The following is a 26,300-nucleotide window of genomic DNA, read 5'->3' on the forward strand; positions in this document are numbered from 1 at the left end:
GAGGGAAGAGCCTATGATGATTTGGCCTCTTCCCCCTTTAAGATGAAGGGTGGGTTAGATGGAGGAACATAAGAGCATAAGTATTAGGAGCAGGAGTAGACCATATGACCCCTTGAGCCTGCTCCGCCATTCAATAAGATCACGACTGATTTTCCACTCAACTCTACTTTCCCGCCCGATCCCCATATCCCTGGATTCCCTCAGTGTCCAAAAATCTATCGATCTCAGCCTTGAATATACTCAAAGACTGAGCCTCCACAGCCTTCTGGGGCAGAGAATTCCAAAGATTCACCACCCTCTGAGTGAAGAAATTTCTCCTCATCTCAGTCCTAAATGGCCGACCCCTTATCCTGAGTCTGCGACCCCTGGTTCTAGATTCCCCAGCCCAGGGGGAAACATCCTCCCTGCATCTACCCTGTCAATCCCTCTCAGAATGTCATATGTTTCAATGAGATCACCTCTCCTTCTTCTAAACTCCAAAGAACAACATGGGCTGAAATTATTGAGTGTTGAGGGATAATAACGCTGGTTTCTCTCCCCTGACAGAACGCTTCACCAAACACCACCAACCTACTGAAAAGCCTTCAACCCTTCTTCTCTTTTAATGGTGAGTCACTGAATTATAATAAAATGTAAATTCTTCATTAGCTGTGACCAGGAGCCAGGCCGTTCAGGGTGATGTCAGGAAGCACTTTTTCACACAAAGGGCAGTGGGAATCGGGAACTCTCTCCCCCAAAAAGCTGTCAATTGAAAATTTCAAGACTAAGATTGATAAGATTTTTGTTGGGTAAGGGTATTAAGGGTTACGTCACCAAGGCGGGGAGATGGAGTTAAGATACAGATCAGCCGTGGTCTCAATGAATGACGGAACAGACTCGAGATGCTGAATGGCCTCCTCCTGTTCCTGCATTCCTAGAGGTCCTCACTTTGTCACATTTTGTGCTGCCCACGTGTATGTGGCAAATCACAATCTTGCGCCCACAATGCATTGCAATGGAATAGGCAGCCACTATCGGAACATAGGGCCATTTTCCGGTTGGCAAACAGTAACTAGTGGGTGCCACAGGGATCGGTGCTGGATCCTCAACTATTTACAATCTATATTAATGACTTGGATGACGGGACCGAGTGCAACTTAGTCAAATTTGCTGATGATACAAAGATGGGTGGGAAAGCAAGTTGTGAGGAGGGCACGAAAAATCTGCAAAGGGATATAGACAGGCTAAGTGAGTGGGCAAAAATTTGGCAGGTGGAGTATAATGTGGGAAAATGTGAAGTTGGGCAGAAATAATAGAAGAGCACATTATAATTTAAATGGAGAAAAATTGCAAAGTGCTGCAGTACAGAGGGACCTGGGGTTCCTTGTGCATGAAACACATAATGTTAGTATGCAGGTACAGCAAGTGATCAGGAAGGCAAATGGAACGTTGGCCTTTATTGCAAGAGGGATAGAGTATAAAAGCAGAGAAGTCCAGCTACAACTGTACAGGGGATTGGTGAGGCCACACCTGGAGTACTGCGTACAGCTTCGGTCTCCGTATTTAAGGAAGGATGTATTTGCATTGGAGGCTGTTCAGAGAAGGTTCACTAGATTGATTCTGAAGATGAGGGGGTTGACTTATGAGGAAAGGTTGAGTAGGTTGGGCCTCTACACATTGGAGTTCAGGTGATCTTATTGAAACTTATAACATAATGAGGGGGCTCCACAAGGTGGATGCAGAGAGGATATTTCCACTCATAGGGGAAACTAAAACTCAGGGACATAATCTTAGAATAAGGGGCCGCCCATTTAAAACTGAGATGGGGAGAAATTTCTTCTCTCCAAGGATTGTAAATCCAGAGAGCTGTGGAGGCTGGGTCATTGAATATATTTAAGGTGGAGATAGACAGATTTTTGAACTATAGGGGAGTAAAGGGTTATGGGGAGCGGGCGGGGAAGTGGAGCTGAGTCCATGATCAGATCAGCCATGATCTTATTGAATGGCGGAGCAGGCTCGAGGGGCCAAATGGCCGACTCCTGCTCCTATTTCTTATGTTCTTATTTTCTTATAGGAGCAGGAGGAGACCATTCAGTTCCTGGAGCTTGTTCCGCCATTCAATGAGATCACGGCTGATCTGTGACCCTATTTCCCTTAATACTTTTGGTTAACAAAAAAATAATCAATCTCAGATGTAAAATTAACAATTGATCTAACATCAATTGCGGTTTGTGCAAGAGAGTTCCAAACTTCCACCACCCTTCACTTGTATAAGTGTTTCCTAACTTCACTTGTGAAACGTCTAGCTCTGATGGTAAGGCTATGGACTCCCATGCAGTGCAGTGCAGTCTGCAGCCCCCATGCAGTGCAGTCCCCATGCAGTGCAGTGTACAGCCACCGTGCAGTGCAATCTGCAGCCCCCGTGCAGTGCAGTGCAGCCCCCATGCAGTGCAGTGCAACATCCATGCAGTGCAGTCTGCAACATCCATGCAGTGCAGCCCCCATGCAGTGCAGCCCCCATGCAGTCTGCAGCCCCCATGCAGTGCAAAATGCACCCCCTTGCAGTTCAGCCCCCATGAAGCGCAGTCTCCATGCAGTGCAGTCTGCAGCCCCATGCAGTGCAGCACAGCCTCCGCACAGTGCAGCCTGCAGCCCCATGCAGTACAGTCTGCAGCCCCATGCCGTGCAGTGCAGCCCCCATGCAGTGCAGCCTGCAGCCTCCATGCAGTGTAGTGCAGTCTCCATGCAGCGCAGTGCAGCCCGCATGCAGTGAGCCTGCAGCCCCATGCAGCGCAGTCCCCATGCAGTGAGCCTGCAGCCACCATGCAGTGCAGTCTGCAGCCCCACGCCGTGCAGTGCAGCCCCCATGCAGTGCAGCCTGCAGCCCCCATGCAGTGAGCCTACAGCCCCCATGCAGCGCAGTGCAATCCCCATGCAGTGCAGCCTGCAGCCCCCATCAGTGAGCCTGCAGCCCCCATGCAGTGCAGTGCAGTCCCCATGCAGTGCAGGGGAGACTGTTCCTACCACGCAACGTGCGAACAAAACGAATAACAGGTAGCAAATGCTAACGGCATCTCCACCTCTTTCTCAGCTCGAGACCCCAGCCAGAGAAGACAATTTGAGATGGTGAGGCCATTCGAGACCTTGCAAACCAACTACTCAATCGTCCAAAAGCGGCTGGCAGACACCGCGGCCGAGAACGAGCTCAAGGAAGCAAAGCACATGTTGGAAGAGACGAAGTTGAACAGCCAGAAACGAGCACTGAGCAAGCAGCTGGAAGAGCTCCGCGGGAACTGCACCTCCATCAGCCGCGACTTCCAGAAGATGATGGACGCGACCAGAGCCGATTACGAAGCAGGCTTTCGACCCCTTACCGAAAGGTTTGGGCACTACGACCTGGATGTGCGCAGACGATTGGAGCAAATCCGGGCCAACTGCACGCCGCTCGCTTTCAATTTCCAGAGAGCGGTGCAGCAGAAGTTAGACGACTTGGACTTGACCATCAGAGAGATGTGGCACAGCAAGAATGAGCAAAGCTCGAGGATCGGGACCTTGGAGAAGATGAACGAGGAATGCAAGCAAGAGGCAGCAGCCCAACTGAACCAGTTCAAGACAACAGAGTCGGCCATGCAGGTGCACGAGGAGAAGTTCTTGGCCGAGAAGGTGAATTTGCTGGAGGAACGCAACAAGTTGAGGAGTCAGTTGGCCGCCACAATCCGCCAGCCTGAATCGGCCGCCTGTCACAGCAGGACGGTGAGTGTACCGCCTTTCCCCCACAGGGTGGCTCGGCTCATTCATCTCAGCTAGCACCTCAATCCCAAAATACACCAGGCAGAAACCCCCAGATTCAATCCCCGGGGTCGGTAACCAGAGCTCATCGATATACAGGAACCAGAGGGGGAAATGTGGAGAAGTGTCTTCACACACACACACACAGGGTGGTTCCGATCTGAAGCACTCTACCCGAAAGTGGGGGGCGCAATCAGATTCTACAGGAACCTTCAAAAGAAAGACTTGCATTTATATGGCGCCTTTCACGACCACTGGATGTCTCGAAGCGCTTTACAGCCAATGAAGTACTTTTTGGAGTGTAGTCACTGTTGTACTGTGGGAAACGCGGCAGCCAATTTGCGCACAGCAAGCTCCCACACACAGCAATGTGATAATGACTGGATAATCTGTTTTTTGTTACATTGATTGAGGGATAAATATTGGCTCCAGGAATAGCTCCCCTGCTCTTCTTCAAAGTAACGCCATGGGATATTTTACATCCACCTGAGAGGGCAGACTTGTGCCTCGGTTTAACGTCACATCCAAAAGACAGCACTTTCAACAGTGCAGCACTCCCTCAGTAGTGCCCCTCCGACAGAGCGGCACTCCCTCAAAACTGTCCCTCTGACAGTGCGGCGATCCCCCAGTACTGCCCCTCCAACAATACAGCACTCCCTAGTACTGTCCCTCCGACAGTGCAGCGCTCCCTCAGTAGTGGCCCTCCGACAGAGTGGCACTCCCTCAATACTGTCCCTCTGACAGTGCGCCGCTCCCCCAGTACTGCCCCTCCAACAATGCAGCACTCTCTAGTACTGTCACCCTGACAGTGCAGCGCTCCCTCAGTACTGCCCCACCAACAGCACGGCACTCCTTCAGTACTGCCCCTCCGACAGTGCAGCACTCCCTCAGCACTATACTGGGAATGTCAGCCTGGATTTATGTGTTCAAGCTCCTGGAGTGGGACTTGAACCCACAACCTTCTGACTCAGAGGCGAGAATGCTGCCCACTGAGCCACAGCTGACCATCTTGCTATTGGTAGCTATCTTGTATTTATGACCCCTAGCTTTGGATTCCCCAAACATTCTCTCCGTATCTACCCTCTCCAACCTTATTGAATCACAGAAGTTTATGGCACAGAAGGAGGCCATTCGGCCCATCATGTCCGTGCCGGCCGACCAAGAGCGATCCAGCCTAATTCCACTTTCCAGCTCTAGGTCCGTAGCCCTGTAGGTTACGGCACTTCAAATGCACATCCAAGTACTTTTTAAATGTGGTGAGGGTTTCTGCCTCTACCACCCTTTCAGGCAGTGAGTTCCAGACCCTCACCACCCTCTGGGTGAAGACATTTTCCATCAAATCCCCGCTAAACCTTCTACCAATTATTTTAAATCTATGCCCCCTGATTGTTGACCCATCTGCTAAGGGAAATAGGCCCTTTCTATCCACTCTATCTAGGCCCCTCATAATTTTATACAACAATATAAGGTCTCCCCTCAGCCTCCTCTGTTCAAAAGAAAAAAAAACCCAGCCTATCCAATCTTTCCTCATCGCTAAAATTCTCCAGTCCAGGCAACGTACTCGTAAATCTTCTCTGTACCCTCTCCAGTGCAATCACGTCCTTCCTGTAATGCGGTGACCAGAACTGCACGCAGTATTCCAGCTGTGGCCTAACCAGTGTTTTATACAGTTCAAGCATAACCTCCCTGCTCTTGTATTCTATGCCTCGGCTAATAAAGGCATGCATTCTGTATGTCTCCTTAACCACCTTATCTACCTGGCCTGCTACCTTCAGGGATCTGTGGACCTGCACTCCAAGGTCCCTTTGTTCCTCTACACTTCTCAGTTTCCTACCATTTAATGTGTATTCCCTTTCCTTGTTAGCCCTCCCCAAATGCATTACCTCACACTTCTCCGGATTGAATTCCATTTGCCACTGTTCTGCCCACCTGACCAGTCCATGGATATCTTCCTGCAGTCTACAGCTTTCTTCTTCATTATCAACCACACGGACTATTTTTGTATCATCTGCAAACGTCTTAATCATACTCCCAACATTCAAGTCTAAATCATTGACGTATACCACAAAAAGCAAGGGACCCAGTACTGAGCCCTGCGGAACCCCACTGGATACAGCCTTCCAGTCACAAAAACATCCATCAACCATTACCCTTTGCTTCCTGCCTCTGAGCCAATTTTGGATCCAACTTGCCACTTTGCCCTGGGTCCCATGGGCTTTTCCTTTTCTGACAGTCTGCCATGTGGGACCTTATCAAAAGCCTTGCTAAAATCCATATACACTACATCATACGCACTGCCCTCATCGACCCTCCTGGTTACCTCCTCAAAAAATTCTATCAAGTTAGTCAGACATGACCTTCCGTTAACAAATCCGTGCTGGCTGTCCTTGATTAATCCGTATCTTTCTAAATGAAGATTTATCCCGTCCTTCAGGATTTTTTCCAATAATTTTCCCACCACTGAGGTTAGGCTGACTGGCCTGTAATTACTTGGTCTATCCCTTTCTCCCTTCTTAAACAAAGGTACTACATTAGCAGTCCACCAGTCCTCTGGCACCACACCTGAAGCCAGAGAGGACTGGAAAATGATGGTCAGAGCCTCTGCTATTTCCTCTTTTGCTTCGCTTAACAGCCTGGGATTTCATCCGGGCCTGGGGACTTATCCACTTTCAAAGCTGCTAAGCCCCTTAACACCTCCTCTCTCACTATGTTTATTTCATCGAATATTTCACACTCTTCCTCCTCGATAGCAGTGTCTGCATCACCTCTGTCTTTTGTAAAAACAGATGCAAAGTATTCATTAAGAACCATACCCAAATCTTCTGCCTCCACACACAGATTACTCTCATGGTCTCCAATAGACCCTACCCTTTCTTTAATTATCCTCTTGCTCTTAATATATTTATAAAACATCTTTGGGGTTTCTTTTGATTTACTTGCCAAAAACATTTCATGCTCTCTCTTTGCTTTCCTAATATCCCTTTTGATCTCACCTCTGGACTTTCTAGACACCTCTCGAAAACTATAATTGGTTTTGCTTAATTAGAATGACCTTTCAATGTAGCGATGAAACCTCACAAAGGCAAGGCACATGGAGAGAGGTCACGTGGGTGAGACCATGGCCCTCGGAACCAGAGCACAGCAAGTGGCAACACCTTCAGGAGAGGAAGAGAGAAGCTGCAGGGTAGAAGCACGTCCCAATAACTCTGCCCACCACAACTTCCTTTGCATAAAGTCCCGTTGGCTTGGATCTTTATTGGTTTCACTCCCACTGAACATTCCTCAATTGCTTCCTTAATAACGGAGCTCAATATATTTCTTACCACAGTTGAAAAAGAAAGAACGTGCATTTCTATAGCGCCTTTCACGACCTCAGGACGTCCCAAAGCACTTTACAGCCAATGAAGTACTTTTGAAGTGAAGTCTCTGTTGCAATGTAGTAAACGCAGCAGCCAAATTGCACACAGGAAGCAAACAGCAACGTGATAATGGCCAGATAATCTGTTTTAGTGATGTTGGCTAAGGGATAAATATTGGACCAGGACACCGGGGATAACTCCCTTACTCTTATTTGAAATAATGCCATGGGATCTTTTACGTCCACTTGAGGGGGCAGACGGGGCCTCAGTTTAACTTACCATCCAAACGACGGCATCTCCGATACTGTAGTGCTCCCTCAGTACTGCCTCTCCGACAGTGCGGCACTCCCTCAGTACTGCCTCTCCGACAGTGCAGCACTCCCTCAGTACTGCCCCTCCGACAGTGCAGTGCTCCCTAAGTACTGCCCCTCCGACAGTGCAGTGCTCCCTAAGTACTGCCCCTCCGACAGTGCGGTGCTCCCTCAGTACTGCCCCTCTGACAGTGCAGCACTCCCTCAGTACTGCCCCTCCGACAGTGCGGCGCTCCCTCAGTACTGCCCCTCCGACAGTGCGGCGCTCCCTCAGTACTGCCCCTCCGACAGTGTAGTGCTCCCTCAGTACTGCCCCTCCGACAGTGCAGCGCTCCCTCAGTACTGCCGCTCCGACAGTGCAGCGCTCCCTCAGTACCGCCCCTCCGACAGTGCGGCACTCCTTCAGTACTGCCGCTCCGACAGTGCAGCACTCCCTCAGTACTGCCCCTCCGCCAGTGTCCAGTGTCGGCCCAGATTATGGGGCTTGATTCTCATAGGGTGGGGCTCAGACCTTCTGACTCAGGGGTGAGAGAGTGTTACCCACTGAGCCAAGGCTGACACTTTAACCGTCCTGCAATGAATACCAACTTCCTTTGGGGTTTCACAGTGACGGATGCCTCGCCCCATTCTATTCCAGCTCCCCTATTTATAGAATGGAAAGCCAGTGTCTAATTATCTAACTTGCCATCTCCAGGAGGGATTCCAAACCTTTCCATCCGTTTCTCATTCCCAGAGATTGGAGGGGGGTCATTCACAACGTTGACTGTCTTTGAGCCTGTGTGTGATCTGGTGCCCAGTCTGAAAGCTGGCTCCTTCCTCTTGGCAAGAGGCCGTTCAGTTAACCTGCATCCTTCTCCCTGCTGCACAGACACAGCAGTTCCTGTGTTGCTTGAAGCTGAGGGACAATCACCATAAAATAACACAGTCCAGAAACAGGTCATTGGGCCCCACCGCTCCGTGCCGGGGTTTATGCTCCACACCAGCCCCCTCCCACCCCTCTCCATCTCACCCCATCACCATATCCTTCTATTCCCTTCTCCCCCATGTGTTTATCCAGCTTCCCCTTAAATGCATCGATACTATTCGCCTCAACCCCTCCCTGTGGCAGCGAGTTCCACATTCTCACTGCTCTCTGGGTAAAGAGCTTTCTCCTGAATTCCACCTTGGATTTATTAGTGACTGTCTTATATTGATGGTTCCTAGTTCTGGTCTCCCCCACAAGGGGAAATATCTTCTCTACGTCTACCCTATCGAACCCTTTCATGATCTTAAAGACCTCTATCAGGTCACCCCTCAGCCTTCTCTTCCCAGCCTGCTTAGCCTTTCCTGATAGTTATAATCTCTCAGTTCCGGTATCATCCTTGTGAATCTTCTTTGCACCCTCTCCAGTGCCTCGATATCCTTTTTATAAGATGGACATCAGAACTGTTCACAGTAACTCCAAGTGTGGACCAACTAAGGTTCGATACAAGTTTAACATAACTTCTCTGCTTTTCAATTGTATCGGCTGAAAGTTCGGGAGGTGACATTCACAAGGATAAGTCGAGCGCTCCACGCCTTCTCTGGGGCGGGAGCAAGGCGCACTGGGCCAAGGTACCGCTGACAAATGCGAGGGGATGCTCCCTGAATTAAAGGGACAGGCCCAAGCTGCATTAATGAAAGGGTCCTCCCTGGACCACTGGGGAGCAGAAGTTGCCGTGCCAACAACCCGGCACTCAAACAGAGTCCGATTTTAACAACTGATTTGCTTTGCACCCAAACAGGATGCTGCTCGGACTATCTTGTTTCTGGAGGACAAGAACAAGATATTGCAAGGTATGTTGCTGGAAACTCATTCGCAGTGTGAACTCGCACACATTTACACACAGACACAGTTCTCCGACACACATTTACACACAGACACAGTTCTCCGACACACATTTACACACAGACACAGTTCTCCGACACACATTTACACACAGACACAGTTCTCCAACACACATTTACACACAGACACAGTTCTCCGACACACATTTACACACAGACACAGTTCTCCGACACACATTTACACACAGACACAGTTCTCCGACACACATTTACACACAGACACAGTTCTCCGACACACATTTACACACAGACACAGTTCTCCAACACACATTTACACACAGACACAGTTCTCCGACACACATTTACACACAGACACAGTTCTCCAACACACATTTACACACAGACACAGTTCTCCAACACACATTTACACACAGACACAGTTCTCCGACACACATTTGCACGTGTGATTATATACAATTGGCAGCACACTCCAGGAAACTGCTGCGGGGCACTGGGCTGTAGGCTGAAGTCCTGCTCGGCTTCTGTCCCTGGGCGGGTTAAGCAACTCGACAGCAACGTGCATTTATACAGCGGGCTGGAAATTTCCCAGCCTTGAGCCCGTTATTTTGCCGATATTTTGCCATTTTTGGGGAAAAACGGTGATCCGCTAACTTGGCCAAAGTCTTGCGCTGGCGGTTTTGAAATACTGCTGAAACGCGGACCGCCGGCGTGCAAGACTAAAAAAAGCGCTATCGCTTTAAATTGGCCGTTTGGCAAACCCACATTCTAGGTGAAAAAAACGCCTGAGAAAAACCTGCGTTGCAGCCCCAGAAACAGTATGAAGGTTAAAATTTTTATTTAATCATTCTTTTTGAGCAATTCGTTAGATAAATGTCTTGTGAATGTTTTGTGATTTTTTGCAATTATTTTTGGTGTTTTCCCCCTCCCAGGGTCTGTGTTTTAGCGATAATTGGCCTCGGACTAAAGTTGGCGAAGATCGCGGTTTCTGCCGTGAATCCTCGTGCAACGCTGATTTTTTTCCGCTGGCCGCATTTTGTGACGAAACTTCGACCTGTAAAAAACGGCGGTGTGTTTAGCGGTGTCTTTGGCGAAAAAAGCCAAAAAAATAATGCTGTGGCTAAAACCGAATTTCTAGCCCAGTGTCTTTGACGTAGTAAAATGTCCCGAGGCGCTTCACAGGAGCGTTAGCAAACAAGATTTGACACCGAGCCGGGTAACGAGAGACAGCTGACCAAAAGCTGGGTCAAACAGGGAGGTTTTGAGGAGCGTATTAAAGGAGGAGAGAGAGGCGGAGAGGTTTAGGGAGGGAGTTCCAGAGCTTGGGGCTCAGGCAGCTGAAGGCACGATCGCCGATAGTGGAGCGATGAAAATCGGGGGATGCTCAAGAGGCCAGAATTGGTCACGATGGTTGAAGCTTCTCTCACCCAAACTGGCAGCAAATGTTGACAATCAAAGTGTGCAAGTTCAACGCGATCTTGACAAGTTGTTGGGGAACTGGCCAGTGTGGATTGACACTGGGAAATGTACGGTTATGGGGTTTAGCAGAGGGCTGGTTGGAATGGATTCTGTGCTAATTGGCACAATGGGTTCACAGAGGAAATAGGGGCAGGAGTCGGCCATTCGGCCCCTCAAACCTGCTCCACCATTCAATGAGATCATGGCTGATCTTCGACCTCAACTCCACTTTCCCGTCTGATCCCCATATCCCTCGATTCCCCTAGAGGCCAAAAATCTAACGATCTCAGCCTTGAATATACTCAATGACTGAGCCTCCACAGCCCTCTGGTGTTGGACAAATCCAAACAAAAAACATTTTTTTTTAAATGGAACAGAATGTGGGGATGCGTAGCGCACCGTAAACCCAGTGTTTGGGCTCCATGATGTCCACATCTGGTAGTACTGCGTGCAGTTTTAGGTGTTTATACAGCGCCTATTCATGGCGGCACAAGTGCTTTATAACCAATGAAGTACTTTTGGAGTGTAGTCACTGTTGTAATGTAGGAAATGCGGCAGCTAATTTGCGCACAGCAAGCTCCCACAAACAGCAGCGTGATAATGACCAGATAATCTGGGGTTTTTTGTTATGGTGGCTGAGGGATAAATATTAACCAGGACACCGGGGAGAACTCCCCTGCTTTTCTTCGAAATAATGCCATGGGATCTTTTACGTCCATCTGAGGACAGACGGGGCCTCGGTCAACGTCTCATCTGAAAGACAGCACCGACAGTACAGAGTTCCCTCAGTACTGCCCCTCCAACAGTGTGGTGCTCCCTCAGTACTGCCCCTCCGACAGTGTGGCACTCCCTCAGTACTGCCCCTCCGACAGTGCGGCACTCCCTCAGTACTGCCCCTCCGACAGTGCGGCACTCCCTCAGTACTGCCCCTCCGACAGTGCGGCACTCCCTCAGTACTGCCCCTCCGACAGTGCGGCACTCCCTCAGTACTGCCCCTCCGACAGTGCGGCACTCCCTCAGTACTGCCCCTCCGACAGTGCGGCACTCCCTCAGTACTGCCCCTCCGACAGTGCGGCACTCCCTCAGTACTGCCCCTCCGACAGTGCGGCACTCCCTCAGTACTGCCCCTCCGACAGTGTGGCACTCCCTCAGTACTGCCCCTCCGACAGTGCGGCACTCCCTCAGTACTGCCCCTCCGACAGTGCGGCACTCCCTCAGTACTGCCTCTCTGACAGTGCGGCACTCCCTCAGTACTGCACTGGGAGTGTCAGCCTGGATTTACGTGCTCAAGTCTCTGGAGTGGGACTTGAACTCACGACTTTCTGACTCAGAGGTGAGAGTGAGAGTGCTGCCCACTGAGGCACAGCTGACGCCACGCACAGAGCTTGAGATTCACAGACAGGAGGAGGGAGGATTACAGGCTGGGAGTTCACAGGTGATCAAATAATAAACAGCACTGCCTGAAAGGGCAGTGGATACAGATTCAATAACAGCCTTCAAAAGGGACTTGGATAAATATTAACGAAGAACAAATTGCAGGGATATGAGGAGCGAGCGGGGAGAGGGGGACTGACTGGATCGCTCTTCGAGAGCCGGCACAGACTCGATGGGCCGAATGGCCTCTTTCTGTGCTGCACTGTTCTATAATTCTGCGACTCTTTGCCACCAGGCCATCAAGTGGAACTGGAACGACAATTGGCGACTCTGAAGACACAGTTGGAGCAACAAATTGCGGGCTATTTCAGTCTGATTGAAGAGCAGAAGCGTTTGGGCTGCAGGTGAGGTTTTGCCGAGGCTGACACTTTGCTTTCCTGGCGTTAAATTAACGTTTAAATGAGCGTGAGGAAAATCCGGAAGGTTCTGTTTAATCGTGCAAACCACTGCATCCAAATGTCTTTCTTGTCTGACCCCCCCTCCCACCTCCCCCCCTCCCCCACCCTGCCCCCTCCCCCACTCTCCCCCCCGCCCTACCCCCACCCTGCCCACTCCCCCACTCCCCACCCTGTCCCCTCCCCCCACTCCCTCCTTCCCCCTCCCCCTCCCCCACTCCCCACCCTGCCCCCTCCCCCACCCTCCCCCCACTCCCTCGTTCCCCCCCTCCCCCTCCCCCACTCTCCCCCCGCCCTCCCCCCCTCCCCCACACTGCCCCCTCCCCCCGCCCTCCCCCCCCTCCCCCCACTGCCCCCTCCCCCAACAGCTAATCCTTAATGTCCAGGAGGGAAAGATGAAAATCCAGGCCGTTCGGGTCAGGGTTATGGTCACTAACTCGGGGAGGGGAGTTCGTTAAAACCTGCTCCCCCCCCCCCCCCTCCATCCTGAGTGACTGACCAGACATAGAAATTTAAGGCACAGAAGGAGTCCATTCAGTCTCCAGAGCTATCCAGCCTAATCCCACTTTCCTGGTCCGTAGCCCTGAAGATTACGGCACTTCATAAGGAGTCGGCCATTCGGCCCCTCGAGCCTGCTCCGCCATTCAATACGATCACGGCTGATCTTCGACCTCAACTCCACTTTCCCGCCCGATCCCCATATCCCTCGATTTCCTTAATATCCAAAAATCTATCGTTCTCTGCCTTGAATATACTCAACGACTGAGCCTCCACAGGCCTCTGGGGCAGAGAATCCCAAAGATTCACCACCTTCCGAGTGAAGAAATTTCTCCTCGTCTCAGTCCTAAATGGCCGACCCCTTATCCTGAGTACTCTTCAGGTGCACATCCGAGTATTTTTTAAATGTGGTGAGGGTTTCTGCCTCTACCACCCTTTCAGGCCGTGAGTTCCAGACCCCCACCGCCCTCTGGGTGAAAAACATTCTCCTCAAATCCCCTCTAATCCTTCTAAAAATTACTTTAAATCTGTGGCCCCTGGGTATTGACCCCTCTGCTAAGGGAAATAGGTCCGTCCTACCCACTCTATCCAGGCCTCTTGTAATTTTATACACCTCAATAAGGCCACTCCTCAACCTCCTCTGTTCCAAAGAAAACAACCCCAGCCTCTCCAATCTTTCCCCATAGCTAAATTTCTCCAGTCCTGGCAACATCCTCGTAAATCTCCTCTGTACACTACTCTGTAGTGCAAAAGAGAGACTTGCGTTTATATAGCGCCTTTCACGACCACTGGACATTCCAAAGCGCTTTACAGCCAATGAAGTACTTTTGAAGTGCAGTCACTGTTGTAATGTGGGAAACGCGGCAGCCAATTTGCGCACAGCAAGCTCCCACAAACAGCAATGTGATAATGACCAGATGATCTGTTTTAGTGATGTTGATTGAGGGATAAATATTGGCCCCAGGACAGCGGGGATAACTCCTCTGCTCTTCTTCGAAATAATGCCATGGGATCTTTTACGTCCACCTGAGAGAGCAGACGGGGCCTCGGTTTAATGTCTTATCCGAAAGACGACACCTCCGACAGTGCGGCGCTCTCTCAGCACTGCACTGGGAGAGTCAGCCTAGATTTATGTGCTCGGGTTCCCGAAGTGGGTCTCGAACCCACAACCTTCTGACCCAGAGGCAAGGGTGCTGACCACAGCTGTGCAATCACATCTTTTCTGTGGAATCAGCAGGATTGAGTGTGAGTTAACACTGGAGTGTGTAAACCCACTTTGTAGAACACAGATATAGCCCAGGGTGAGCTGTAGAGAGGAGCTGCTCTCGAAACAAACCGAAATGGGCAAAAACCAAAGGATTGAAACATTTCTCTGTGTTCCAGAACGATGGGATAGGCTGAATGAGGAACGAAGATTTTGCCTGAAGCCAACACGGATATAATCTTGGACAGTCAGTGAGCTAGACTGCCCATCGGTGCGGACACATCCGGTGCAATCCTGTTATTCTCATTCGTTTGATCGGCACATCGAAAGATCACATTGATTACTTGTGTGGCCAGCAGCTCCCAGGCCATGACCCCTGCTCATTCCCATCCACCAGGTCATGACCCCCACTCATTCCCACCCACCAGGTCATGACCCCCGCTCATTCCCACCCACCAGGTCATGACCCCCGCTCATTCCCACCCACCAGGTCATGACCCCCGCTCATTCCCACCCACCAGGTCATGACCCCCGCTCATTCCCACCCACCAGGTCATGACCCCCGCTCATTCCCATCCACCAGGTCATGACCCCCGCTCATTCCCACCCACCAGGTCATGACCCCCGCTCATTCCCATCCACTAGGTCATGACCCCCGCTCATTCCCATCCACCAGGTCATGAACCCCGCTCATTCCCACCCACCAGGTCATGATCCCCGCTCATTCCCATCCACCAGGGGTCATGACCCCCGCTCATTCCCATCCACCAGGTCATGACCCCCGCTCATTCCCACCCACCAGGTCATGACCCCCGCTCATTCCCACCCACCCACACTTTCATTATCTGATTCACTGAGGGTGAGGAGAGGAGCTAGGAGGGATTGCTTTACACAGAGAGGTGTTGGAGGTCAGAGTGTTTTTGAGGGAGGGTTTGAAGCAGGGACCATTGCATCTTTTATGGGAAAATTAGATAAATATTTATGGTAGAGGCAGCTACAGGGGAGAGAGTGGGGAAGTGGGATTAGTTTGGGGATTGATACAGAGCTATGGGGAGAGCGGGGCAGTGGGATTAGTTTGGAATCGATACAGGATTATGGAGAGAGAGCGGGGCAGTGGGATTAGTTGGGGATTGCTCTAAAAGAGAGCTGGCACAGACACGATGGGCCGAATGGTATTATTCAGTGCTGGTGCCGTCTCTGGTTCCATAGCCGCACAGGGTGATCCCATGAAACCACCAATGGCCATTATACAGATTCATTCCCTGTCCCCATTAATTTGCAACTGTCTCGAGGCACTAACAGTTCCGGGATCAAGATTGGGGTGCATTCACCAATGCCAATAACAACGGCCCTTCCCCAACCCTCGTACCATGAGATTCAAACAAAACAACTGATGAGAAATAAATCACAAATAGGACCGAGTTGCCTGGGCAGTGAGGGCCACACCAGGCCCCAGGTTGGACCTGCCAGGAACGCTGTCTCAGGCAGGGTGTGGGTCTCAAAAGCACAATTCCCTCCTTAAAAGTAGCTGATCTGTGAGCAGTGATCAGTATAACAGGATTGCACTGTGTGTGTGTGTGTGTGTGAGAGTGAGTATGTGTGTGTGTGAGTGTGAGTGTGATTGTGTGAGTGTGATTGTGTGTGTGTGAGAGTGTGCATGTGTGAGTGAGTGTGAGTGTTGCTGTGAGTGTGTGTGTGTGCCAGTGTGAATGTGTGTGTGTGACAGTGTGAGTGTGTGTGTGTGTGAATCTATACAAGTGTTTTCATCACTGGAGGAAAGTTTTCCTCGGTTTGATCTGCGAGTGTCACCGTCGCTCAGCGTGGAGGTAAAGTCAGTCTCGCATCCAGCTTTCATTAAAGTCCGTGATCAGAAAGAACAAAACAAGTAGTATTAACCAGTAGGTGTTAACTAATGGATGTTAACCAATGGATTTTAATCAATTAATATTGACTAATAAATATTAACTAATAGATGTTGACTAAAGGATAGTAACCATTAAATGTTAACTAATAGACGTAACCCCATTTACTGACCATGATCCTGACCCTGTTACCCCAGGTTATCCCGGGTTACTGATCCGATCACTCACCCTCGCCCCGCTTACAATTATTCAATTTATAACCTCTAGCAGTTCTTGCTCTAATTGCCATTTGCTAAGCCACTTTATTTATGTTAACCTTTTTTAAAAATATAATTATTAGATTTGCTTGATACAGTCGTGGCTCCCGGAATAGTCACTGCCCCTCCGCAATGATCAGGTTAACCTCACTCAGGCTCTCAGGGTCAGCCCTCCTGTGCTCCAGGGTCAGGGTGAAAGGTCAGGAGGTTAGCTTTGTGCTCCAGTTGAAACCTGCTTTGAAAAAAGTTAGAATTCACGTTATTGGCTTCTGCACTGTGGCAATCCAACTAAAAATTATGTTATTCCATTTAAATGATTAATAAATGCATATTCATACTGCTGTTTGCTGTAATGTGTCTTACATATGCTCACACGCAGAGTACATGCGTGTGCAAGCACATACATGCTCACACGCAGAGAACACATCACACGCAGAAAACACGGGTATTCATGCACACACATGCTCACACGCAGAGAACATGCGTGTGCAAGCACACACACGCTCACACGCAGAAAACACGCGTATTCACGCACACACATGCTCACACGCAGAAAACACGCGTATTCACGCACACACATGCTCACACGCAGAAAACACGCGTATTCACGCGCACACATGCTCACACGCAGAGAACACGCGCGTGCAAGCACACACACGGTCACACGCAGAAAACACGCGTATTCACGCACACACATGCTCACACGCAGAGAACACGCGTATTCACGCACACACACAGTCACACGCGTATTCACGCACACACACGGTCACACGCAGAGAACACGCGTATTCACGCACACACATGCTCACATGCAGAAAACACGCGTATTCACGCACACACATGCTCACACGCAGAAAACACGCGTATTCACGCACACACATGCTCACACGCAGAGAACACGCGTATTCACGCACACACATGCTCACACGAGTGTGAGTGCTGAAGCTGCTTTACGATAGAAGTATTGCATTTTCTATTTGGCGACAAGCCCAGTGAGGACAAAGCTCACGGTGCAGGAGATCACCGAGGCTGCCAACGTTACAGGGAGCGGTGGTTCGGTGATGCCAAGGAAGATACGGCTTCTTCCGCCACTCAACCAGATGATGGCTGATCTGTTTCTCGACTCCATCAATACGTCTTTGCTTCACACCCCTTGGGGCTTACAAGCGGGTGGACTGTAGGAGGATGGAGAGACTGAGGGAGGTGAGGTGCCCTGGGGGAGAACGAGTTAGAGTGGGAGACGACGCAGATCTCAGTTAGAACTCAGCCGGTTAACAGTGAATCCAGGGAAAGGACTCCACGCAAAGGGTTGTGAGGGCGCACTGCCCCAGAACACTACGGGGAAGGGAGAAAGAGAGAGAGAGAAAGAGACAAAGAGAAAGAGAGAAAGAAAAAGAGAGAAAGAAGAGAAAAATTGATTTGCATTTCTATAGCGCCTTTCATGACCTCAGGACGTCTCAAAGCCCTTCGCAGCCAATGAAGTATGTTTTGAAGTGTAGTCACTGTTGTAATGTAGGAAACAGCAGTGGGGTGGGGCCTTGTGTGCTTGGGCCGTAGGTGGCTTTGACCGCAGTGAAGAATCCTCGCACATCATGGCTGTCGGCCAGCTGCTCAATCTCCTGTGCTTTCTCCACTCACCATAGGTCACGGGTTTTTTTGTTGGACCTCGGCCTTAAGCTGTCTGCAAAGCTGCTCTGCTGCTCCCAAGTTGGGTTGTTGTTCTAGGTTCAGAAATGCCCAGTGCTTGCGATTCATTAGCTCTTGGATCTCCTGGTCATTCTCATCAAACCAGTCCTGGTGTTTGCTGGTTGAGTGACCGAGCGTCTCTTCACAGGCACTGGTTAACATAAGAACATAAGAATTAGGAACAGGAGTAGGCCATCTAGTCCCTCGAGCCTGCTCCGCCACTCAACAAGATCATGGCTGATCTGGCCGTGGACTCAGCTCCACTTACCCGCCCGCTCCCCGTAACCCTTAATTCCCTTATTGGTTAAAAATCTATCTATCTGTGACTTGAATACATTCAATGAGCTAGCCTCAACTGCTTCCTTGGGTAGAGAATTCCACAGATTCACAACCCTCTGGGAGAAGAAATTCCTTCTCAACTCGGTTTTAAATTGGCTCCTCCGTTATGGTTATGGTGGCCTGGAGGGAAGACCAAGCGCTGTGTGCATTCTGCGTCTCGGGGGTCATCAAGGGTCGCTGGCCAAAGACCGCCCTAATTGGAGGAAGTGCATCCGGGAGGGCACTGAGTCTCATCGCCGAGAGCGTGCAGAAACCAAGCGCAGGCAGCGGAAGGAGTGTACGGCAAACCAGTCCCACCCACCCCTTCCCTCAACCACTGTCTGTCCCACCTGTGACAGGGACTGTAATTCCCGTATTGGACTGTACAGTCACCTGAGAACTCACTTTTAGAGTGGAAGCAAGTCTTCCTCGATTCCTCGAGGGACAGCCTATGATGATGTTTACCGCCTCCAACTGGGAGGTTAGTGCCCTAGGGGAGTGGAGCACTAAGGAAACATTCCACCCCCCCTCTGGGGGTGCTCACCCTGATTCTTGGGGCGCTATCGTGGGAGCGCTGCTGAAGTTGTGGCGCTAGAAAACCGGGATCCCAGCGCCCAAAGGGGAGGTCGGGCGGATCACCAATGCAAGGGAGGAATGTTTACATCAGCAACACTGCTGGAGAGCTGAGAGAGTTACATGGATATAACCAGAGTCCATTCAGCTGCTGGGGTATTGCCCCGGATTAGCGGCGGGCGCTACAGCAGGCGAACACATTCAAGTTCACGATCGCGGTGACGTCACCACGTGGGCGGTGCTAGCGAGTGCCACCGCTGAAGGTCACGGGCCGCTAACGGGTGGCGCGAAGCAACCCAATTTCTAGCCCTCAGTTTCTCCGCTTCCTGCCCTTGCTGATGGGAAGAGCGCGTAGGATATTTTTTCCCCTTGATATTTCGGTAGGTTAAGTGCGGCCTTCAGGAGTGGCATTGAGGCATACAGACCAGGAGGACCCCAAGGTGTTTTCCCCAGTCAGCTGGATGGGAGTGGAGCGGGGATGGGGGCGAGGGGGCAACAGGCTCGGGGGAAAGGATCAGGGTGGGTCCCTGTTGCTGGTTGTGACTTTGGTCTCTCCAGGTTCCATGGGTGCTGGGTAATGATGGTTCTGGGCTCAGCTTCAATGCCCTCCATGGTTGAATAGCTAACTGGCACTGAGGGTTCGAATTTAAACTGCCTCCACTCATCGCCCAGCATGAATGGTGCATGGGAGGGTTATAATCTTACGAGGATTTTGCCAGACAAGGCACGAGGGGCTGAATGGCCTCCTCCTGTTCCTGTGTAACAGGCTCGAGGGGCTGAGTGGCCTCCTCCTGTTCCTGTGTAACAGGCTCGAGGGGCTGAATGGGTCTCCTCCTGTTCCTGTGTAACAGGCTCGAGGGGCTGAATGGGTCTCCTCCTGTTCCTGTGTAACAGGCTCGAGGGGCTGAATGGCCTCCTCCTGTTCCTGAGTAACAGGCATGAGGGGCTGAATGGCCTCCTCCTGTTCCTGTGTAACAGGCTCGAGGGGCTGAATGGACCTCCTCCTGTTCCTAATGTAACAGGCTCGAGGGGCTGAATGGCCTCCTCCTGTTCCTATGTAACAGACTCGAGGGGCTGAATGGCCTCCTCCTGTTCCTGTGTAACAGGCTCGAGGGGCTGAATGGACCTCCTCCTGTTCCTAATGTAACAGGCTCGAGGGGCTGAATGGCCTCCTCCTGTTCCTAATGTAACAGGCTCGAGGGACTGAATGGCCTCCTCCTGTTCCTATGTAACAGACTCGAGGGGCTGAATGGCCTCCTGTTCCTATGACAGGCCGAAGCTGAACTGTTCCCCGCCCGGGGACATTTTCTCTTCAGTGACATTGATGTTGGCCAAGGTTCCCACTCAGTGCAGGTTGTAGAGTTCTATGGAATCCTTTGTGGGTCCAGAGGACCAGGATTGCTCAGCTCGATCCCCCAACCCCCACAACCTCCCCGTCGCTCCTCGCCCACCCAAACCCCAACTCCACCCTCACACCCCCATCCCCCAACCCTCCCAACCTCCCCGTCGCTCCTCACCCACCCAAACCCCAACTCCACCCTCACACCCCCATCCCCCAACCCTCCCAACCTCCCCGTCGCTCCTCACCCACCCAAACCCCAACTCCATCCTCACACCCCCATCCCCCAACCCTCCCATCCTCCCCGTCGCTCCTCACCCACCCAAACCCCAACTCCATCCTCACACCCCCATCCCCAGCCTTCGAGAACCAGAGGTCACAGTCTCAGGATAAGGGGTCGGCCATTTAGGACTGAGATGAGGAGGAATTTCTTCACTCAGAGGGTGGTGAATCTTTGGAATTCTCTGCCCCAGAGGGCTGTGGAGGCTCCGTATATTTAAGACTGAGATCAGTAGATATTTGAACTCGAGGGGTATGGGGACAGTGAAGGAGAGTGGAGTTGAGGTCGAAGATCAGCCGTGATCTTATTGAATGGCAGAGCAGGCTCAAGGGCCGACTCCTGCTCCTAATTCTTATGTTCATGCTGGGCGTGCGTGTTCTGGCCAAGAATGAAAGAAAGACTTGCATTTATATAGCGCCTTTCACAGCCACCAGACATCTCAAAGCGCTTTACAGTCAATGAAGTACTTTTGGAGTGTAGTCAGTGTTGTAATATGGGAAATGCAGCAGCCAACAAGCTCCCACAGATAGCAATGTGATAATGACTAGATAATCTGTTTTAGTGATGTTGATTGAGGGATAAATATTGGCCCCAGGACACCGGGGAGAACTCCCCTGCTCTTCTTCGAAATAGTGGCCGTGGGATCTTTCACATCCACCTGAGAGAGCAGATGGGGCCTCGGTTCAACGTCTCATCCGAAAGACGGCACCTCCGACAGTGCGCGCTCCCTCAGTACTACCCCTCCGACAGTGCAGCGCTCCCTCAGTACTGCCCCTCCGACAGAGAGGCGCTCCCTCACTGCCACCCCTGCAACAGTGTGGCACTCCCTCAGTACTGCCCCTCCGACACTGCAGCACTCCCTCAGTACTGCCCCTCCGACAGTGCGGCGCTCCTTCAGTACTGAACCTCCAACAGTGCAGCGCTCCCTCAGTACTACCCCTCCGACAGTGCGGCACTCCCTCAGTACTGCCCGTCCGACAGTGCAGCACTCCCTCAGTACTGAATCTCCAACAGTGCGGCACTCCCTCAGTACTGCCCCTTTGACAGTGCGGCACTCCCTCAGTACTGCCCCTCCGACAGTGCGGCGCTCCCTCGGTACTGCACTGGGAGTGTCAGCCTGGATTTTTGTGTTCAAGACCCTGGAGTGGGACTTGAACCCACAACCCTCTGACTCAGAGGCGAGTGTGCTGCCCACTGAGCCTGGTGAGTGGAGTAAGAACCTTGCCAAAGGACGCTAGCCTGTGGTGTCAAGTAGTCAGTTCCACTCTGCACCTCCCTGTGTTGGGGAGATAAGCAGTCAGGGCACAAAGAGACCGTGACAGTGAGGGAGGCTAGACCTGACCCTGGGGAGCAGCAGAGAGGACGTGTTGATGCTTCCGATGCCGAAACAATGACCCAGGGGTCTGGACAGCAGCCAAGACCAACAATCCCAAGAAAAAAACAGGTTCCTCTGGCGTCAAAGTTTATAAAAAGCTGAACAACACCTCCTGCCTTGTGACGGCAGCCGCTGAGGTGACTGCGCCCTCAAATACTAAACAAATAGAAGCTGTCTGGCCGGCAGCGTCTCTGCTTATCGCTCAGAGTGCGGCTTGTCCTCAGCGTTATTGTCCTGTCAGTAAAACAGGAAGCGCTGGACAAAATCAAGGAGCTCTGCTTTACACAATGCTAAATGCAGCCACACTCAGCTGTGGGTCAGGACCGGGGCAGTTGTCCCAGACACAGCTCCCAGCCTGTACATTCAGTCTTCTTGCACAGACAAAGGTCTCCTGAAAACTTTGTTTGGTTTCGTTAAATGCTTTGATGCTCCGATCGACATGCTGGAATGTCTTATACACAGGATATCACACAGGGTACATTATAGAAAATGTGTATATTATAGAGAATAGCGCCCCGTGTATATCATAGGGAATAGCAGTCCCTGTGTATATTATAGAGAATAGCAGCCCCTGTGTATATTATAGAGAATAGCATTCCCTGTGTATATTATAGAGAATAGCATCCCCTGTGTATATTATAGAGAATAGCAGTCCCTGTGTATATTATAGAGAATAGCAGTCCTTGTGTATATTATAGAGAATAGCATTACCTGTGTATATTATAGAGAATAGCAGCCCCTGTGGAAATTATAGAGAATAGCACCCTCTGTGTATATTATAGAGACGAGCAGCCCCTGTGTATATTATAGAGAATAGCAGTCCCTTTATATATTATAGAGAATAGCAGTCCCTGTGTATATTATAGGGAATAGCAGCCCCTGTGTATATTACAGAGAATAGCAGCCCCTGTGTATATTATAGAGAATAGCATTCCCTGTGTATATTATAGAGAATAGCATCCCCTGTGTATATTATAGAGAATAGCATCCCTGTGTATATTATAGAGAATAGCAGCCCTTGTGTATATTATAGAGAATAGCAGCCCCTGTGTATATTATAGAGAATAGCATTCCCTGTGTATATTATAGAGAATAGCAGCCCTTGTGTATATTATAGAGAATAGCAGCCCCTGTGTATATCGAGAATAGCATTACCTGTGTATATTATAGATATTTGCAGCCCCTGTGTATATGATAGAGAACAGCAGCCTCTGTGCATATTATCGAGAATAGCAGCCTCTGTGTATGTCATACAGAATAACAGCCTGTGTATGTTATAGAGAATAGTAGCCTGTGAATATTATAGAGAATAGCAGTCCCTGTGTATATGATCGAGAATAGCAGTCCCTGTGTACATTATAGAGAATAGCAGCCCTTGTGTATATTATAGAGTGAAGCAGTCCCTGTTAATATCATGGAGAATAGCAGCCCCTGTGTGTATTACAGAGAATAGCAGCCTCTGTGTATATTGTAGAGAATAGCAGCCCCTGTGTATATGATAGAGAATAGCAGTCCATGTGTATGTTATAGAGAATAGCAGCCTGTGAATATTATAGAGAATAGCAGCCTCTGTGTATATTATAGAGAATAGCAGTCCCTGTGTATATAATAGAGAATAGAAGCCTGTGTGTATTACAGAGAATAGCAGTCCTTGTGTATATTATAGAAAATAGGAGCCTCTGTGTATATTATAGAGAATAAAAGCCCCTGTGTATATTATATAGAATAGCAGCCTCTGTGTATATTATAGAGAATAGAAGCCCCTGTGTATATGATAGAGAATAGCAGCCTCTGTGTATATTATCGAGAATAGCAGCCTCTGTGTATGTTATACAGAATAGCAGCCTGTGTATGTTATAGAGAATAGCAGCCTGTGAATATTATAGAGAATAGCAGTCCCTGTGTATATGATAGAGAATAGCAGTCTCTGTGTACATTATAGAGAATAGCAGCCCCTGTGTATATTACAGAGTGAAGCAGTCCCTGTGTATATTATGGAGAATAGCAGCCCCTGTGTGTCGTACAGAGAATAGCAGCCCCTGTGTATATTACAGAGAATAGCAGCCTCTGTGTATATTATAGAGAATAGCTGCCCCTGTGTATATTCTGGAGAATAGCAGCCCCTATGTATATTATAGAGAATAGCGGCCCCTGTGTATATTATAGAGAATAGCAGTCCCTGTGTATATTATAGAGAATAGCAGCCCCTGTGTATATTATCGAGAATAACAGCCCCGGTGTATATTATAGAGAAGAGCAGCCTGTGTATGTTATAGAGAATATCAGCCTTGTGTATATTATAGAGAATAGCAGCCCCTGTGTATATTACAGAGTGAAGCAGTCCCTGTGTATATTATGGAGAATATCAGCCCCTGTGTGTCGTACAGAGAATAGCAGTCCCTGTGTATATTAGAGAGAATAGCAGCCTGTGTATATTATTGAGAATAGCAGCCTGTGTATATTATAGAGAATAGCAGTCCCTGTGTATATTAGAGAGAATAGCAGCCCCTGTGTATATTAGAGAGAATAGCAGTCCCTGTGTATATTATAGAGAATAGCAGCACCTGTGTATATTATAGAGAATAGCAGCCCCTGTGTATATTATAGAGAATAGCAGTCCCTGTGTATATTATAGAGAATAGCAGCCCCTGTGTATATTAGTGAGAATAGCAGTCCATGTGTATATTATAGAGAATAGCAGCCTCTGTGTATGTTATAGAGAATAGCAGCCCCTGTGTACATTATAGAATATAGCAGCCCCTGTGTATATTAGAGAGAATAGCAGCCCCTGTGTATATTACAGAGAATAGCAGCACCTGTGTATATTATAGTGAATAGCAGTCCCTGTGTATATTATAGAAGAATAGCAGTCCCTGTATATATTACAGAGAATAGCAGCCTCTGTGTATATTATAGTGAATAGCAGTCCCTGTGTATATTACAGAGAATAGCAGCCTCTGTGTATATTATAGAGAATAGCAGCCTGTGAATATGATAGAGAATAGCAGTCCCTGTGTATATGATAGAGAATAGCAGTCCCTGTGTATATTACAGAGAATAGCAGCCCCTGTGTATATTATAGAGAATAGCAGCCTGTGAATATTATAGAGAATAGCAGTCCCTGTGTATATGATAGAGAATAGCAGTCCATGTGTATGTTATAGAGAATAGCAGCCTGTGAATATTATAGAGAATAGCAGCCTCTGTGTATATTATAGAGAATAGCAGTCCCTGTGTATATAATAGAGAATAGAAGCCTGTGTGTATTACAGAGAATAGCAGTCCTTGTGTATATTATAGAAAATAGGAGCCTCTGTGTATATTATAGAGAATAAAAGCCCCTGTGTATATTATATAGAATAGCAGCCTCTGTGTATATTATAGAGAATAGAAGCCCCTGTGTATATGATAGAGAATAGCAGCCTCTGTGTATATTATCGAGAATAGCAGCCTCTGTGTATGTTATACAGAATAGCAGCCTGTGTATGTTATAGAGAATAGCAGCCTGTGAATATTATAGAGAATAGCAGTCCCTGTGTATATGATAGAGAATAGCAGTCTCTGTGTACATTATAGAGAATAGCAGCCCCTGTGTATATTACAGAGTGAAGCAGTCCCTGTGTATATTATGGAGAATAGCAGCCCCTGTGTGTCGTACAGAGAATAGCAGCCCCTGTGTATATTACAGAGAATAGCAGCCTCTGTGTATATTATAGAGAATAGCTGCCCCTGTGTATATTCTGGAGAATAGCAGCCCCTATGTATATTATAGAGAATAGCGGCCCCTGTGTATATTATAGAGAATAGCAGTCCCTGTGTATATTATAGAGAATAGCAGCCCCTGTGTATATTATCGAGAATAACAGCCCCGGTGTATATTATAGAGAAGAGCAGCCTGTGTATGTTATAGAGAATATCAGCCTTGTGTATATTATAGAGAATAGCAGCCCCTGTGTATATTACAGAGTGAAGCAGTCCCTGTGTATATTATGGAGAATATCAGCCCCTGTGTGTCGTACAGAGAATAGCAGTCCCTGTGTATATTAGAGAGAATAGCAGCCTGTGTATATTATTGAGAATAGCAGCCTGTGTATATTATAGAGAATAGCAGTCCCTGTGTATATTAGAGAGAATAGCAGCCCCTGTGTATATTAGAGAGAATAGCAGTCCCTGTGTATATTATAGAGAATAGCAGCACCTGTGTATATTATAGAGAATAGCAGCCCCTGTGTATATTATAGAGAATAGCAGTCCCTGTGTATATTATAGAGAATAGCAGCCCCTGTGTATATTAGTGAGAATAGCAGTCCATGTGTATATTATAGAGAATAGCAGCCTCTGTGTATGTTATAGAGAATA

The 26,300-nt window shown here is 49.3% G+C and overlaps 1 protein-coding gene across 1 annotated transcript in view; it reads left to right on the forward strand.

Moving 5' to 3' along the window:
• plvapb (plasmalemma vesicle associated protein b) overlaps positions 1-16,707 on the forward strand; it is a 20,015-nt gene extending 3,308 nt beyond the window's left edge. The window contains exons 2-6 of the mRNA XM_070859569.1: positions 547-607; positions 3,071-3,732; positions 9,202-9,253; positions 12,390-12,498; positions 14,431-16,707. Of these exons, the coding sequence (XP_070715670.1) occupies positions 547-607; positions 3,071-3,732; positions 9,202-9,253; positions 12,390-12,498; positions 14,431-14,443 (897 nt within the window). The 3' untranslated portion in view covers positions 14,444-16,707. The remainder of the gene's footprint in view (positions 1-546; positions 608-3,070; positions 3,733-9,201; positions 9,254-12,389; positions 12,499-14,430) is intronic.
• Positions 16,708-26,300: the final 9,593 nt, after the last annotated feature.

The sequence above is a fragment of the Pristiophorus japonicus genome, chromosome 18, assembly GCF_044704955.1.
Source record: "Pristiophorus japonicus isolate sPriJap1 chromosome 18, sPriJap1.hap1, whole genome shotgun sequence".
NCBI lineage: Eukaryota > Metazoa > Chordata > Chondrichthyes > Pristiophoridae > Pristiophorus > Pristiophorus japonicus.